The following is a 14454-nucleotide window of genomic DNA, read 5'->3' as shown; positions in this document are numbered from 1 at the left end:
CAGACTCTGGGCAGAATTGATGGTTTTCATTTTATATTGTGAAAGCAACAGATCTGGATCATTTCACTCTTAGTGTCCCCAATGGAGAGACTGGAACACACTGCAAATTTCTAAATCTGACAGCAAGAAGCAGCATCTTACTGTTTCTTTGAAAGATAACTGACAGCCCTCTTTCTCTGCAAACATGCATGTTTTTTTTAATTACTTTGAATAACTTGCTTGAAGTTGCACAACTGAAAGACGTCTTGTGATGAGAGCAGTTACAAGCTCATCTTTTATGTAATTACTCCCCTAGTGGCCATTTCCACGTTTTTCTTGGCCATGAGGTTTTGTTACAGGAGAAAGCCCGGACTGTTGTTTGATGGAGCTATTTCCATTCCGAGCGCATATATCCCTCTATATAATGCCTCAGTGGAACACATTAATGATTTTAAGTTTATTAGCTCTTATAATGAGGGCACACTGCTTGCTGAACTGACTCTGAAAATCTTTTTGTGCTATTAAAGGACTAAGTGATGAGTCAAATAGGACCTTCCAGGTGTGAAATATAATCTTACTAGCTTTCAATTTAAAAGCTGCTTTCTTCAAAAGATATTGAATATATTATTATTATTATTATTATTATTATTATTATTATTATTCAACAGGTGTATATTGCTTATTTTTCCATTGAAAACTGAGTCATCATTGCTATCATGTGCATAAAAGTATCTTTTGTTTCTTATTATTGATTTATTATTTTTTATTATTGGAGAAGATATAAGTAATATTTTACGTACATTTTATACGTTTTGCTTTTGCCTTCGTACTGCTCTACACAGACTTTAGTTTAAGCATTATTTTGAAAGTCTGTTACTGCATGATGAGGTAATTGCTCCGTAATTCATGGCCACGCATATGTTTATCTTTTTAGAATAACTGTCTAAAATCTCTTTTAAATGTTTTCTAATTGTTATGCGCGCCCACGTTGTGACTCACAGTGTCGCTGTTGATCAACATAGCCAGAGAGATCTGTAGACGGACGCGGAGCTGCATAGATTTTTTTTGCTGATCTTCTCATTGCTTTCTTGGAAATTTTGCTTGTATGTGACGTGTAGTTCGTGTGATTTGCACAAGGATTTTTCTCCGTTGAATAAGCCCACTTTTCTTGTCTTTGTGGCCTTTTGTTGATTTATTTCACGAAGGGATTCTACATTTGAGTGCATCTTCGCGTGTGGATATTATAACAGTTAATATATACTCGAATACGGATATGGCGTTCAAACCTTTCTCGCTTTTTGTTCTAATGTTGTGCCTTTGTTTCTTTATACGTTTTGTGCGCTGCATTAGCGCAGAAGTGAAATATTCTTTCCCGGAGGAGATGAAACGCGGATACGTGATTGGAAATATGGCAAAGGATCTGGGAATCGATGTGAAAGGTTTGTCAGATCGTAACGCCCGTATTGATACTGAAGGTGATCGAAAACGCTATTGTGAGCTTAATCTAAAGACTGGAGAACTGACCGTAGCAGAAAGGATTGACAGAGAGGAACTGTGTGGCGACGAGGTTTCGTGTATATTGAAATTTGAGTTAATGTTAGAGCAGCCTTTGGAGCTTCATCGTGTTTCATTTCAAGTGGACGATATCAATGATAATACGCCATTTTTTTCAAAACAGATGATCGCATTTGAAATAAGCGAATCTGCTATAAAAGGCGCTCGGTACCGCGTGAATGAGGCTCACGATGCTGATATAGGGCAGAATACTGTGCAGCATTACGTGTTGGAGAAAAATAACCATTTTTCTCTGTCTGTCATCTCAAATACGTATGGCAGAAAGTATGCTGAACTGGTGTTGGAGAAAGAGCTAGACCGTGAACAGGAGAAAGAGGTCAAACTAATTCTTACTGCAATTGATGGCGGGACTCCACCGAGATCGGGTTCTGTAGCTATACAGGTCACTGTACTGGATGCTAATGATAACGCTCCAGTGTTTAGTCAGTCCGTCTATAAAGCTAGTCTGCCTGAAAATTCTCTTCAAGGTGCTGTAGTGGTTTCAGTTAGTGCAACTGATGCTGACGAAGGACAAAATGGAAAAGTGACATATGAATTTGGTCGTATATCGGTTAAAGCCAGAAGGTTGTTCTCACTGGATCAAGATAATGGCCAAATCACAGTTAGTGGACAGATAGATTTTGAGGAGGCATCAGTATATGAAATAGCGGTTGAGGGAAAGGATGCGTTTGGGCTTTCATCGGAAACAAGCGTTGTTATCAAAATTGTTGACGTCAATGACAATACACCTGATATACTTTTGAAATCCCTGCGCACACCCGTCCCTGAAAATTTGCCTCCAGGCACAGAAGTGGGCATCATTAATGTGCAAGACAGAGACAATGAAAATAAACAAAATGTCCATTGTTCAATTCAGCAGAATGTTCCATTTAAACTTGTTCCATCTATGAAGAATTACTATTCACTTGTGATAGCAAGTGAACTGGACCGTGAACAGGTATCAGATTATAACATTACAATCACTGCAGCTGATGAGGGCTCTCCACCTTTGTCGTCCTCTAAAACAATTAATCTGTCAATAGCTGATGTCAACGACAACCCACCTGTATTTCAGGAGCAGTTTTACAACTCTCATGTGAAAGAAAATAACAAACCAGGCTCCACTGTGTGTACAGTAGCAGCAACAGACCCAGACTGGAGACAGAACGGTACTGTAGTTTATTCTCTGTTTCCCTCTGATGTCAATGGAGCTCCGGTTACATCTTTTTTATCCATTAATGGAGACACAGGAGTTATTCATGCCGTGAGGTCTTATGATTATGAGCAGTTTAAAAGTTTTAAAGTGCTCGTCTTGGCGAGAGACAACGGTTCTCCTCCTCTGAGCAGTAACGTGACCGTGAGCGTTTTCATCATGGATGAGAATGACAACTCTCCTCAGATATTATATCCCTCACTAGAAGAAAACTCCTTCATGACTGAAATGGTACCCAAGGCAGCACAGGCAGGGTCACTTGTTTCCAAGGTGATTGCAGTGGATGCAGACTCTGGCCAAAATGCATGGCTCACTTATCACATTGCAAAAGCCACGGATTCAGGACTTTTTTCCATCAGTGCTCACAGCGGCGAGATCAGGATACAGAGGGACATATCTGAATCAGACAGCATGAGACAAAACCTTGTGGTTTCCGTCAAAGACAATGGACAGCCTTCCTTCTCTGCTACTTGTGTCGTCTGTTTACTTATTTCTGACAACCTGGCCGAAATTCCAGAATTGAAAGACATGTCTTATGACGAAAGCAATTCCAAGCTCACCTTTTATTTGGTCATTGCTCTAGTGACTGTTTCCACTCTGTTCCTCACCTTCATCATCATCATCTTGGCTGTGAGGTTTTGTCACAGGAGGAAGCCCCAACTAATGCTTGATGGAGCTGTCACCATTCCCGGCGCGTATCTCCCTCCAAATTACGCAGAGGTGGAGGGTACCGGAACTCTCCACAGCAACTTCAATTATGACACATACTTGACCACAGGCTCACGCACCAGTGATTTCAAGTTCATCACATCTTATAATGAAAGTATGCTGCCTGCTGACCTGACTCAGGAAAAAGTTCAGACATCTTTGAATGATCTTGAAGGGCTTGATGGTGGAACTAACATTGCTTCAGAGGTATGATAGCGATCCTTCTCCCTCCATACTTTTTTTAGGAATAATGGTGGATGTTAATTTCTGTTAATCACAAATGCATGCAGAGATATTTATGATGCCCCTGAGAACTTTATTGATGGTTCATTACACCGAGTTCTAATAACAAATTGTTGACATTAAAATGACCCACGTCTGTTTTTTAACTCGTCATACTATCAGTCACGAGGATGAACATATACTGGCAGTGCTATTCTGTGGTACTTACCGATCATCCTCATCTATTGCTACTCAAAACTACATAAAATTTCAATAAGGGATGCGCCAAAAATGTCACCAAATTCATATTATAATCACAGTCATAATCATTCAACTGTTTTACTGGTAATACTATTAGCAGATCACTTTCTTACATAATATTTTAATAAAACATGAATTACTTATTTAAAACCTAATTCACCTCTGCTATTTCTGGTGTAATGACTTTACTTCAGTTTGTATTTCAAACACATCCTTTAGATTGTAAAATACATTGATACTTTTTTACATTGAAAAGTATATTTTCAATTAATGGCTAAATTAATGGCTAAGGTCTATGGCAAAGCAGAAAGAGTGACTATTTACTAGTCCTCATAATGATCGGCTAGGGAAGATGAGCTCTTATACTGAATCAAAGATGGTTTTTTCTCTCTTTTATGAATACAATGTCAGAGACATTATCTTTCAACCAGAACCAGTTCAAATCAAGTGGCCAAGCTTCTATGATGCCATTTGATCATTTGTTTGGAGCTGCTGCCATTCCTAATGCATATATCCCTTCAAATTACACTGAGGTGGAGGGTACAGGAACTCTTCACAGCACCTACAATTATGACACATATCTGACCACAGGCTCCTGCACCAGTGACTTTAAATATGCTAGATCATGCAATGAAGTAACACTTCCTGCTGACCTCAATATGAAAAGGGTACCACCTGCTCTTAATGAACTAGAGGGTCTCGGTGAAGTCACCACTGAATCTGATCCTGTGAGGTTATTCTCTCATTCCCTTGTACAGCTTTTCTACATTCTGTGTAGTTGATATACATTTTTAAAAACTCCTGAACGTTAGTGACACAAATTGTAAAGTGCTTTGTGTGGGGTTTTTTTTTGTTATTTGAAACTTGTCAAAGCATCTAATGCAATTTTTTCTGCACACTCAATTCATTCAAACAACAAGAAAGCACATTGAAAGCACCCTTTTTTTAAGTTTTGGCATGTGTAGTTTGATTCTTGGTGACTTATAGTAACCTTGATGCTCTCTTTGCCAAATGGTAGCAATGTGGAGAGGTCTTGACTGGGATGTGATGTGTCCTTGATGCCTACCTCTCATCATTGATGGAAATGAGTGATGACAGACCCCTTATGGGTCTATTAACAGTGTAGGTGTTAAGTCTGATCATGGTTTTGATTATGAGGATGTCATGGGGGATTATGGAAGACAGGTCAGCTTTTTGCCTTTTCTTAGGAAGTGGATATTCTGTTTCAGCTTCTTCATTAGTCAAGAAGTGTTTGAAGACCAGAGCCCCTAGAATATCTGGGGTGTTTTTCCCTCAGTCTAAATAGTGTTTTTGTTCTTGATGAAATAGTTCAGGCTCATTTAGGTAGTATTTGTTAATTGTAACGCTGCTGGCCCAAGTGGCAGGACGCACAGACCTCCTCGTTCGTGCATGACATTTATTGACATATAACACAGACAGCACAAGTGGCACTCGCGTACAATCACAAAGGTGAACATTGTTAACATTTAACACTGACGATAGACACATAAACATAAACAGGAACTGGTGAAAACAAACACAGACGTTACTCACGTAGAGACATTGGCAGCGACAATGACCAACAAAGGGAGCACACACGGACAGGGGTTTAAATAGACACATTAACACTTAACAATAAACCCTGTGCATGTGTGTGCAATCCTGAAGTGGCGTGGTTACAATGCAGATATTCACAGTACATATGTGGATCCCCCTGCACGCAGCAGGCCTTACCACGGGACTTATGGGGGAGGAGCAGTCTGTGACATTAATAATAATGATTATATGTGTTTATTTAGTTCTGTATTTTATATGTGGCTTGTTTTGACATAAGGTTCCATTTGAGCCACACCCCTTTAATTTGTAAGGTAACAGGTTGAGAACATTACCCTTTAAAGCCTTGATTTGTACTGTACTATGAATAGACAAGTAGAAATTTAGCAGCTCTTGTGAATCAACCTGGCATCTCAGAGGCATTCAAACCCATGAATAAAGCAGGTACCTTAAATCAGGTACCATTAATCTTCCATGGATTGGCTCATTTGGCCGCATTTATCTGCAAATACTCTGAATAAAACCAGATTTTTTGTATGGTTAGTAATCTGCTATACCAGACTGGTTTCATGATATAGGTGCCTCAGCTGATGTAATTTGTGTAAATGCTGCTCTGGGTGTCGGTGCATCTGTCAGTAAGATGATGTTTGTGCATTTTCATGTAGAACTCACACAAAACTCATCAATATATCTGTTTTAGTGTGGCATCCGGCTCTGGTCCTGCAGGGCAAGAGTCCAATAGAGTTTGGTGATTTGTCTGCTTTTGCATAACTACTAAACCTGGGACCTGATTATGTGAATGTGGTTTTGACTTATTATCTATATAGAGTCAATCAGTTTGGTCTGACTTGCTATTAAATGGCTGTTGCATAAAACAGAAATGTGTCTTTTGGAAATATGATCACAAATAAAAACTTTTTAAAAATTAATTAATTAATTAATTAATTAATTAATTAATTAATTAATTAATTAAACAAAAAAAAATATTCCAATATTTTGGATGGCATTTTTATCCTGGAGAGGATATTGCTGAATTGCTGAATTGTCCTGCAACAAGCTAATTAATTAATTGCACTGATAATGATCTAGCCAGCTATACACTGATCTATGTATATATACTGATCTTTCTATTTATTCCATTTTAATCTTATGCACGCTGAAAGCTTATCCACTTGTGTTTTGAAGTGTTTAAATGTACTGCTGTGTGTATTCCTGTTTAAAGAGCATATAAATTGATGGTTGAAAGCTGTTGCATTTAAACTTCTTGTTGTCCATGAGTCTGTATAGATTTTCAACGTAGACATGTTCTACTTGGCAGTTTGTTTGAAGAGGTCATTTGTGTACTGTCTCATAAGTAAATTTTGTTTTCCTTCTCATATAATTGACGTCTAGCACAGAATTTGATCAGAAACGTCTGCGTTATATGAGAATGAAAATTTTATGAAATGTAGTTTCTCGTGGTTACTCGCAGCGTCGCTGTTCAACAGCAAAGACATTTGGAGATGAGGGAATCTCTCCGCCCTCCTCATGATTTCACTTTCGGAGATCTACATTTTTACATTAAGGCGTCAAGAGCGACTGTTTACTGGATCTAACTTGCTGCTGGTTACATTTAAGTGCATATATCAGTCGGATTTGGTTTTACATGAGATTTATATTAATAATTTGCCTGGAATAATCCACCTGCTATGGATTTTATACGTTCCTCCGTTAGTGCTCTCATCTTGTTCTTTTATTTCCTTGGTCTCATGGTGCATGTCGCTTTTGGAGACATTAACTATTCATTCCCGGAGGAGCTAAAACGCGGATCTGTAATTGGAAATATAGCCAAGGATCTCGGACTTGATGTTAAAGACCTGGCAGCGCGCAAGGCTCGTATTGATGCTGAAGGGAACCGAAAACGGTACTGTAACATTAATCCGATGACTGGAGAGCTGACCGTAGCGGAAAGACTTGACCGAGAGGGGCTTTGTGGGAAGAAAGCCTCGTGCGTTATAAAACAGGAACTTATGCTGGAGAATCCTTTGGAATTACATCGCGTCAACTTAAATGTTCAAGACGTAAACGATAACTCGCCCAAATTTGAGGACGACGTAATAAGAATTGAAATACGAGAATCGACTTTTAAAGGAGCTCGATTTTTATTGGAGGAAGCTCACGATGCGGATCATGGGCAAAATTCCGTTAAGACTTACAGCTTGCAAAGAAACGATCACTTTGTTTTATCTGTAAATACAAATGATATCGGAGGAAAATACAGTGAGCTGGTATTAGAAAAAGAACTTGATCGTGAACAGCAGCAGGAGGTCACATTAATCCTTACCGCAGTAGACGGTGGGACTCCACCGAGATCAGGTACCGTCACCATTCACGTCACTGTACTGGATGCTAATGATAACGCTCCAGTGTTTAGTCAGTCCGTCTATAAAGTCAGTCTGTCTGAAAATTCACCAGTAGGTACTGTATTGGTTACAGTGAACGCTACTGATGCTGACGAGGGATCAAATGGCGAGGTAATTTATGCGTTAGGTCACATTTCAGAAGAAGAAAAAAATATTTTTTCGCTCGACCGTAAAACGGGAACAATCACCGTCATCGGACCAATAGATTTCGAGGAAGAGTCTACATTTGAACTGCGAGTACTAGCAAAGGATGCATCTGGTTTAACGTCGTATTCAATGGTAATGGTTGAAATTACCGATGTAAATGATAACGAACCAGTCATAATACTTAAGTCTTTGAATAGCCCCATCCCTGAAAATGCGTTACCTGGTACAGAGGTGGGCATTATTAACGTGCAAGACAGAGACTCTGAGAATAACCGACAGCTTCGCTGCTCAATTGAACAAAACGTTCCTTTTAAGCTCGTCCCATCGATATCGATTAAAAATTATTACTCTGTGGTAATAACGGGTGATCTGGACCGTGAGATGGTGTCTGAATATGACATTACAATCACTGCTACTGACCAGGGCTTTCCGCCTTTGTCCTCAGCTAAGACTATTCAGTTGTTGGTAGCTGATGTCAACGACAACCCACCTGTATTTGAGGAGCAGACTTACAGCGCTCATGTGAAAGAAAATAACAAACCAGGCTCCGCTGTGTGTACAGTAGCAGCAACAGACCCAGACTGGAGACAGAACGGTACTGTAGTTTATTCTCTGTTTCCCTCTGATGTCAATGGAGCTCCGGTTACATCTTTTTTATCCATTAATGGAGACACGGGAGTTATTCATGCCGTGAGGTCTTATGATTATGAGCAGTTTAAAAGTTTTAAAGTGCTCGTCTTGGCCAGAGACAACGGTTCTCCTCCTCTGAGCAATAACGTGACCGTGAGCGTTTTCATCATGGATGAGAATGACAACTCTCCTCAGATATTATATCCCTCTCCGGACGGAAACTCTTTTATGACCGAAATGGTGCCTAAAACAGTACACGCGGGCTCCCTCGTTTCCAAGGTGATTGCAGTGGACGCGGACTGCGGGCAGAATGCGTGGCTCTCTTATCATATAGTGAAAGCCACCGACCAAGGACTTTTCACGATCGGTGTCCACAGCGGTGAAATAAAGATGCAACGGGATCTATCTGAATCCGATAACATGAAGCAAAATGTCATTGTTTCAGTTAGCGATAACGGACAGCCCTCTTTGTCTGCGACATGTGTAATGTATTTAATTATTTCGGATAATTTAGCTGAAGTCCCAGAGCTAAAGGACATAACTTTTGACGACACAAACTCCAGACTTACATTGTATTTAACAGTCGCACTCGTGACCGTGACCACATTCTTCCTCACCTTCGTCATTACCGTCCTGGCCGTGAGATTTTGTCACAAGAGGAAGCCCAGACTAATGTTTGATGGAGCTGTCACCATTCCCGGCGCGTATCTCCCTCCAAATTACGCAGATGTGGAGGGTACCGGAACTCTCCGTAGCAACTTCAATTATGACGCGTATCTCACCACAGGCTCACGAACAAGCGATTTCAAATTCATCACATCTTATAATGAAAGTACACTGCCCGCTGAACTGACTCGGGAAAAGACCGAATGTGTTACAGATGATCTTGGTGAACAAAGAGATATAACTCAGGTACGACCTCACATTTTGTATAACTTTGCGTTCGTCATCTTATTTTACTTCCCGCTGTAATTGTCACTTTGTTTCTTTATTACGGCTTTTTTAAGAAGTGTGTGTCTTGTCGTTTCATGGTGAGTGCTAAATCTACTATGGACTACATTTTCTAATAATCTAGTCCTTAAGACACCCAGATGCTTTTCAGTTGTGCTTTAGTTGTACTTTGGCCTGGGTTATAAATGCTGCTTAAAATCACATTCAATGTGTATCTTTAATCTATTCTTTTTTATCTTTAATTAACATTTAGTTAAGGGCTGCTACCTTTAACCATTTATATCCAGGGCATTCCTATCGCTGTCCATGGTCCTGGAATTGTTTTTCATGAGTCTATCCATTGTGAACAAAACTGAGATTTTAGGTCAATTTTAACTTGCCAAATCAGTTTTCTCGTGTGTAATATGCTTTAGCATTTTTAGAAGTAGGTCTAAAACGTAGCATATTCATAGCTATGTATTCTTGTGTTTTTTGTTAAAACAGAGGAAACATTCAGCTGTGAGTTGTGTTCTGACACCGCTGTATCTGTGATGTCATTTTCCTTCCCAAACAAGCTATTCACTTCCAGAGGAAAAGAAACACGGAAATGAAAAATTATGCATGCTGTGAAGTCTTTTGATTATGAACAGATTAACCGTTTCAAAGCGCTGGTTTTAGCCAGAGATAATGATTCACCTCCAGTTGGTAGTAATGTGATTTATATTAGAGTGTTTTCCTAGGAGATGAAAATGATGCAACATAAATTTGAGCTAGTTTAATGCATACGTAAATTAGCATAGCATATTTGTTGTCTTAAAAGTCAATATTAGTGTAAACATCTTATCTTTGCATTTAGCTACAACATATAATAAATATTAAAAGAATCAAAAGGAAAACTGTTCTTACCATTTAGACATTACTAATTTAAATGTGCATAGGGATTTAAAAATATAACAGTTTGGAGTGTTTTCTGCTCCTGCGATTTATCAGTGTAAAGGGCCGAGTGCCGCACAGAGGCCTTTGACTTTGACAGATGTTTATTGACACATCACGCTTATGACGACGGCACTCACACAACAAATGGTTAACATGAATACAAGTAACACTGGCAGGAACACTAACGACAGCAACACGAACATATACGTTTAACATGTATACACGTAGGACTATCAACACGAACAAACAATGACCAGCACTGACGCACACACCAGCAGGGGTTTAAATACACAGACACACAACATTAAACCAGGTACAGGTGTGTGTTATGGGGACGTGGTTACAAACAATATGATGTGACTTCCACTGCCGTACCACGTGACCAGTGGCGAGTGACCTCTCCCACGGGCCCGGCTCCCGACGTGTCCAACTCCAGGACAGCGAACCCCAGGCCGCCATATACACATACATAGACACAGCAAGGCAATGCCTGGTGCCCGCCCAATACATGGCGGGCTAGGAACCACCAACATGGGAGACCTTTTAGTAGGAGGGAGAAAGGCAGAGTTTGTGCCTCTCTGAGGGCAGTCCGGTAAGCTCCACACAACGTGACGATGCACCCGTAGACACACAAAAGGCACGGATACATAAAAACAGATGCGCCTACACACACACACACACACACACACACACACACACACACACACAAGGCACAGTAATGCAGCACCCGCTAGCAGCGCAGGCGCTGGAGGCATGTCCCTGGCCCCACTGGACAAGCAGGGGTGCACGTCCGCCCCGGCTCTGAACGTGCTACTCCCCCTAACGGTCCTTCTTTTGACAACTGCTCTAGGAGTGCCCCAGAGGCAGTCCCCCTTTAGGGCTTTGGGTGAACCCATCTAGTATTCCTGGTGTGTCCACGGAAGAGGAAGACCTTGGGCCTTTCCCTCGCTAGCCAGAGACCTAGCTGGCTCCACCAAACCGCCTTCACCGTGGTCCTCGTGGAGCCCCTCGGCTCTCCGCGGTCCTGGATTGGTAGCTCTAGGCTCTCTCTCTCCCCCCCAAGAAATTCTAGGGGGTGTTCCACTCCTCCTCCGGAGTGGCTGCAAACACTGGTTGCGGTCCTCTCCACAAGGTCCAGAGATCCTGGCAGCAGCTTGGGATGTCCTTGGGTACATCCCTGTAGAAAGTCCATTTCCCGTCGAAGGAGTTGACATCCTGTGGTGGTTGGTTATTCTGTAACGGCCCAAGTGCTGCAGGGTGTGGCGTAGGACACACAGACTCCCTCGACTTTGACAGATGTTTATTGACACTTAATGCATAACATAAACGGTTAACATGAATACACATAACACTGCCAGGAACACCAATGACGGCAACACAAACATATACATTTAACATGAATACTAGCAACACTAACAAACAATGACCAGCACTGATGCACACACCAACAGGGGTTTAAATACGCAAACACACAACATTAAACCAGGTGCAGGTGTGTGCTATCAGAGGGGCGTGGTTACAAACAATACGACATGACTTCCAGTGCACGCGGCAGGCCATACCATGTGACCAGTGGCAGGGGGACTGTTCCGTGCCAATCAGCATTTCTTCTTTCTACTAACATGTTTTCATTTCACCTTTTTCTTACTCCTTGTATTTTTAAATTGAGCCAAGCACATAGGAAATAGTTCCTTTTCATACATTCATTATTTACCTTTTCATACATTCAATACAGAAATATTGTCACGGTACGGCCCCTCCCCCCTGAACGTCTCCTCGTGTGTGTGTTTGTCAATGTGGCCATGCCCTCCCTGTATCTCACACCTGCTCCTGATTGTGTCATTAGTATATGTGTATAAATGTCTTTTGTTTATGTGTCACTGTTGTTGGTGTTTAATCCCATTAGCTTGTGTGCTACGTTGTGTGTAAACGTATGTTTCTGTTCAGCGTGACTCGTCCCCGCATCCTGCTTAGCCTCCTCCCATCACAAATATACATAGCGAACATACAGAAACTGCATGTCTTTGTCTGTGGGTGGCGTTCTTCAGTTCTGTGGCATGAAAGTAGCTGAGTGACCTAATGTATGGGGACTCTGTATGTTACTACTAGAAAAAGAGAGAGAGAAATTTAAGTCTAAAGTATCACACCACAGGGCAGGATTGTCTTAATTTTAGTGCAGATTCCAAACAGATATTATTTGTCTATATATTAGTATTTGAATTAACATTAGTGTGTCTATAACACAGTATTGCCTTTGAGATGCATTTGCCAGTGTGATGTGTAAAAGCGCTGTCTTTTATCTGTGCTGTTGTGTTTGGTGGTGCATGCAGTGTTGTGCACTATTCGGTTGCAGAGGACACAGGTAACCTGGCACGTGATTGGGCGCTTGATGGGTACTTCTTACCCATCAGTGGGGTGGACGGTGGTCACCCTCCTTGTTCTGGGGTAGCTTCCATTCAGATTCATGTGTCAGACATGAATCAGAATGTTCCCGATCTCAGCCCCATAATTAATGTGGTGCTGCATGTGACATGGCCCTATTATTCTGAATTATATCAATCTTTATGCACCATACACCAAGTTCTTACATTTTTTTGAAATGTGAACTTTTTCGTATTAGTTTAGTTATTTGTTTAAAAACAGGCCTGTGCTCACAATCACACCTCATTACCCCTGTATACATTTCAAACTGTTTGCGAAGACCATACCCCTGGTGAGTGTTGAGTGTTGCATGCTGTCTGTCACTAAGAATTCAAAGTAAAATGCAAATTAATAGACACTCCATTTTGTGTATTTTTTATAAAACCTTTTGCTCAATAAGTTCATCTGTGTCATTAATCTATCAGGAAGGCAGCTATTTTGTGCAGGAATCTTTGGCCTTTTTTATTAGAACATAGTGTGCATTAACTGAAATTGTGCATTGATCAGATAATTTGATCATATTGATCATAGTGATTTGATCAAATTTAGCTCTTTAACCATACCATCTCTTATGGAGTACTGACATTTTTCATGACTATAGATCATAACTCTGCAATATGTATTACCTGGGCATTTTGAATACATAAGCATTGAGTATCTATAGATATTTGCAAATAAACATAATGCATTTTCTGAGTCCAGCTCCTATTATCTAATAAGGATAAACAGGATGTAACAGTGTTTAAATGTCCTGCTTGAAGTATTTTTTCCTCATTGTTCATCACACTGCTAAAAGGTATATTGTGTATGCTGTATTGTTTATCGATGTTTTGGTAAGTGTTGGCTCAGTATTCAGGTGCTTTTTTGAGGCTACAGTATATCTGATGTTCTAGCCACCAAAAACTGTTTCTTTGGGAGTTTTAATTCAAATAGTTCATGGTTTTAATCTGCTTCCTACTGCAGACCCTCTCATTTAATATGATATATTCTGAAAAAAAATTAATTCCAAAATATATGATGCTGAAATGAGCCAAGCATATATATTACTCTTATTTCATCTACTATCAAATCATGCGTTCTTTGCTCTCAACATGTCTGACATTTCCAGTGTGTCAGTCAAGTTCAGGGACTTCATTTCAGTTCAGTAATTTGACAAAAGCAATTTCCACTAAGTCGCTAGACTCTCACCACCATTACATGCTTTGTATTGCTGAAGTGTAGTACTTTAGTACTATTCATATTCATACTGAAGGCTTGCTAGTGTTAAATACACATCACATAACAGCCTGCAGTTCTCATGCTTGTTAAAATGTTAGAGAAAGCAGGCGCTCACTAACACTACAGGAATGAGTTTTTATGTATTATGATGCTACTTTAATTGTGATGTCATGTGTCACCATGGAATACAAATATTCTGGTGTAACTCTGCTTGCTGCTTCCCACTTTAACATTCTTCTACAAAAGCGGCATTGCTATCTTTGTTTTGGGAATTCCTAT

At 40.4% G+C, this 14454-nt stretch overlaps 2 protein-coding genes across 5 annotated transcripts in view; both read left to right on the top strand.

The window, feature by feature from the left end:
- LOC113577132 (protocadherin gamma-A11-like) overlaps positions 1 to 14454 on the top strand; it is a 119671-nt gene that overhangs the window by 27318 nt on the left and 77899 nt on the right. Inside the window, exon 1 of one of the 4 annotated variants that reach the window (XM_081712936.1) lies at positions 7165 to 9582. The exons of the other annotated variants lie outside the window; for them this stretch is intronic. Within the exon in view, the coding sequence (XP_081569062.1) occupies positions 7180 to 9582 (2403 nt within the window). The 5' untranslated portion in view covers positions 7165 to 7179. Of the gene's footprint in view, positions 1 to 7164; positions 9583 to 14454 lie in introns of those variants that run through there. 4 annotated transcript variants of the gene reach the window in all.
- Positions 1112 to 3667, top strand: LOC145657602 (protocadherin gamma-A12-like). The gene has a single exon (XM_081713823.1). It carries the CDS (start codon positions 1253 to 1255, stop codon positions 3665 to 3667), a length of 2415 nt encoding a protein of 804 aa, XP_081569949.1. The 5' UTR covers positions 1112 to 1252.

Source organism: Electrophorus electricus, chromosome 4 (genome assembly GCF_041902795.1).
Source record: "Electrophorus electricus isolate QZ-2024a chromosome 4, ASM4190279v1, whole genome shotgun sequence".
NCBI classification, from domain to species: Eukaryota; Metazoa; Chordata; class Actinopteri; order Gymnotiformes; family Gymnotidae; genus Electrophorus; species Electrophorus electricus.
Note: the sequence above shows the minus strand (reverse complement) of the source record. Positions and strands in the feature narration are given on the sequence as shown.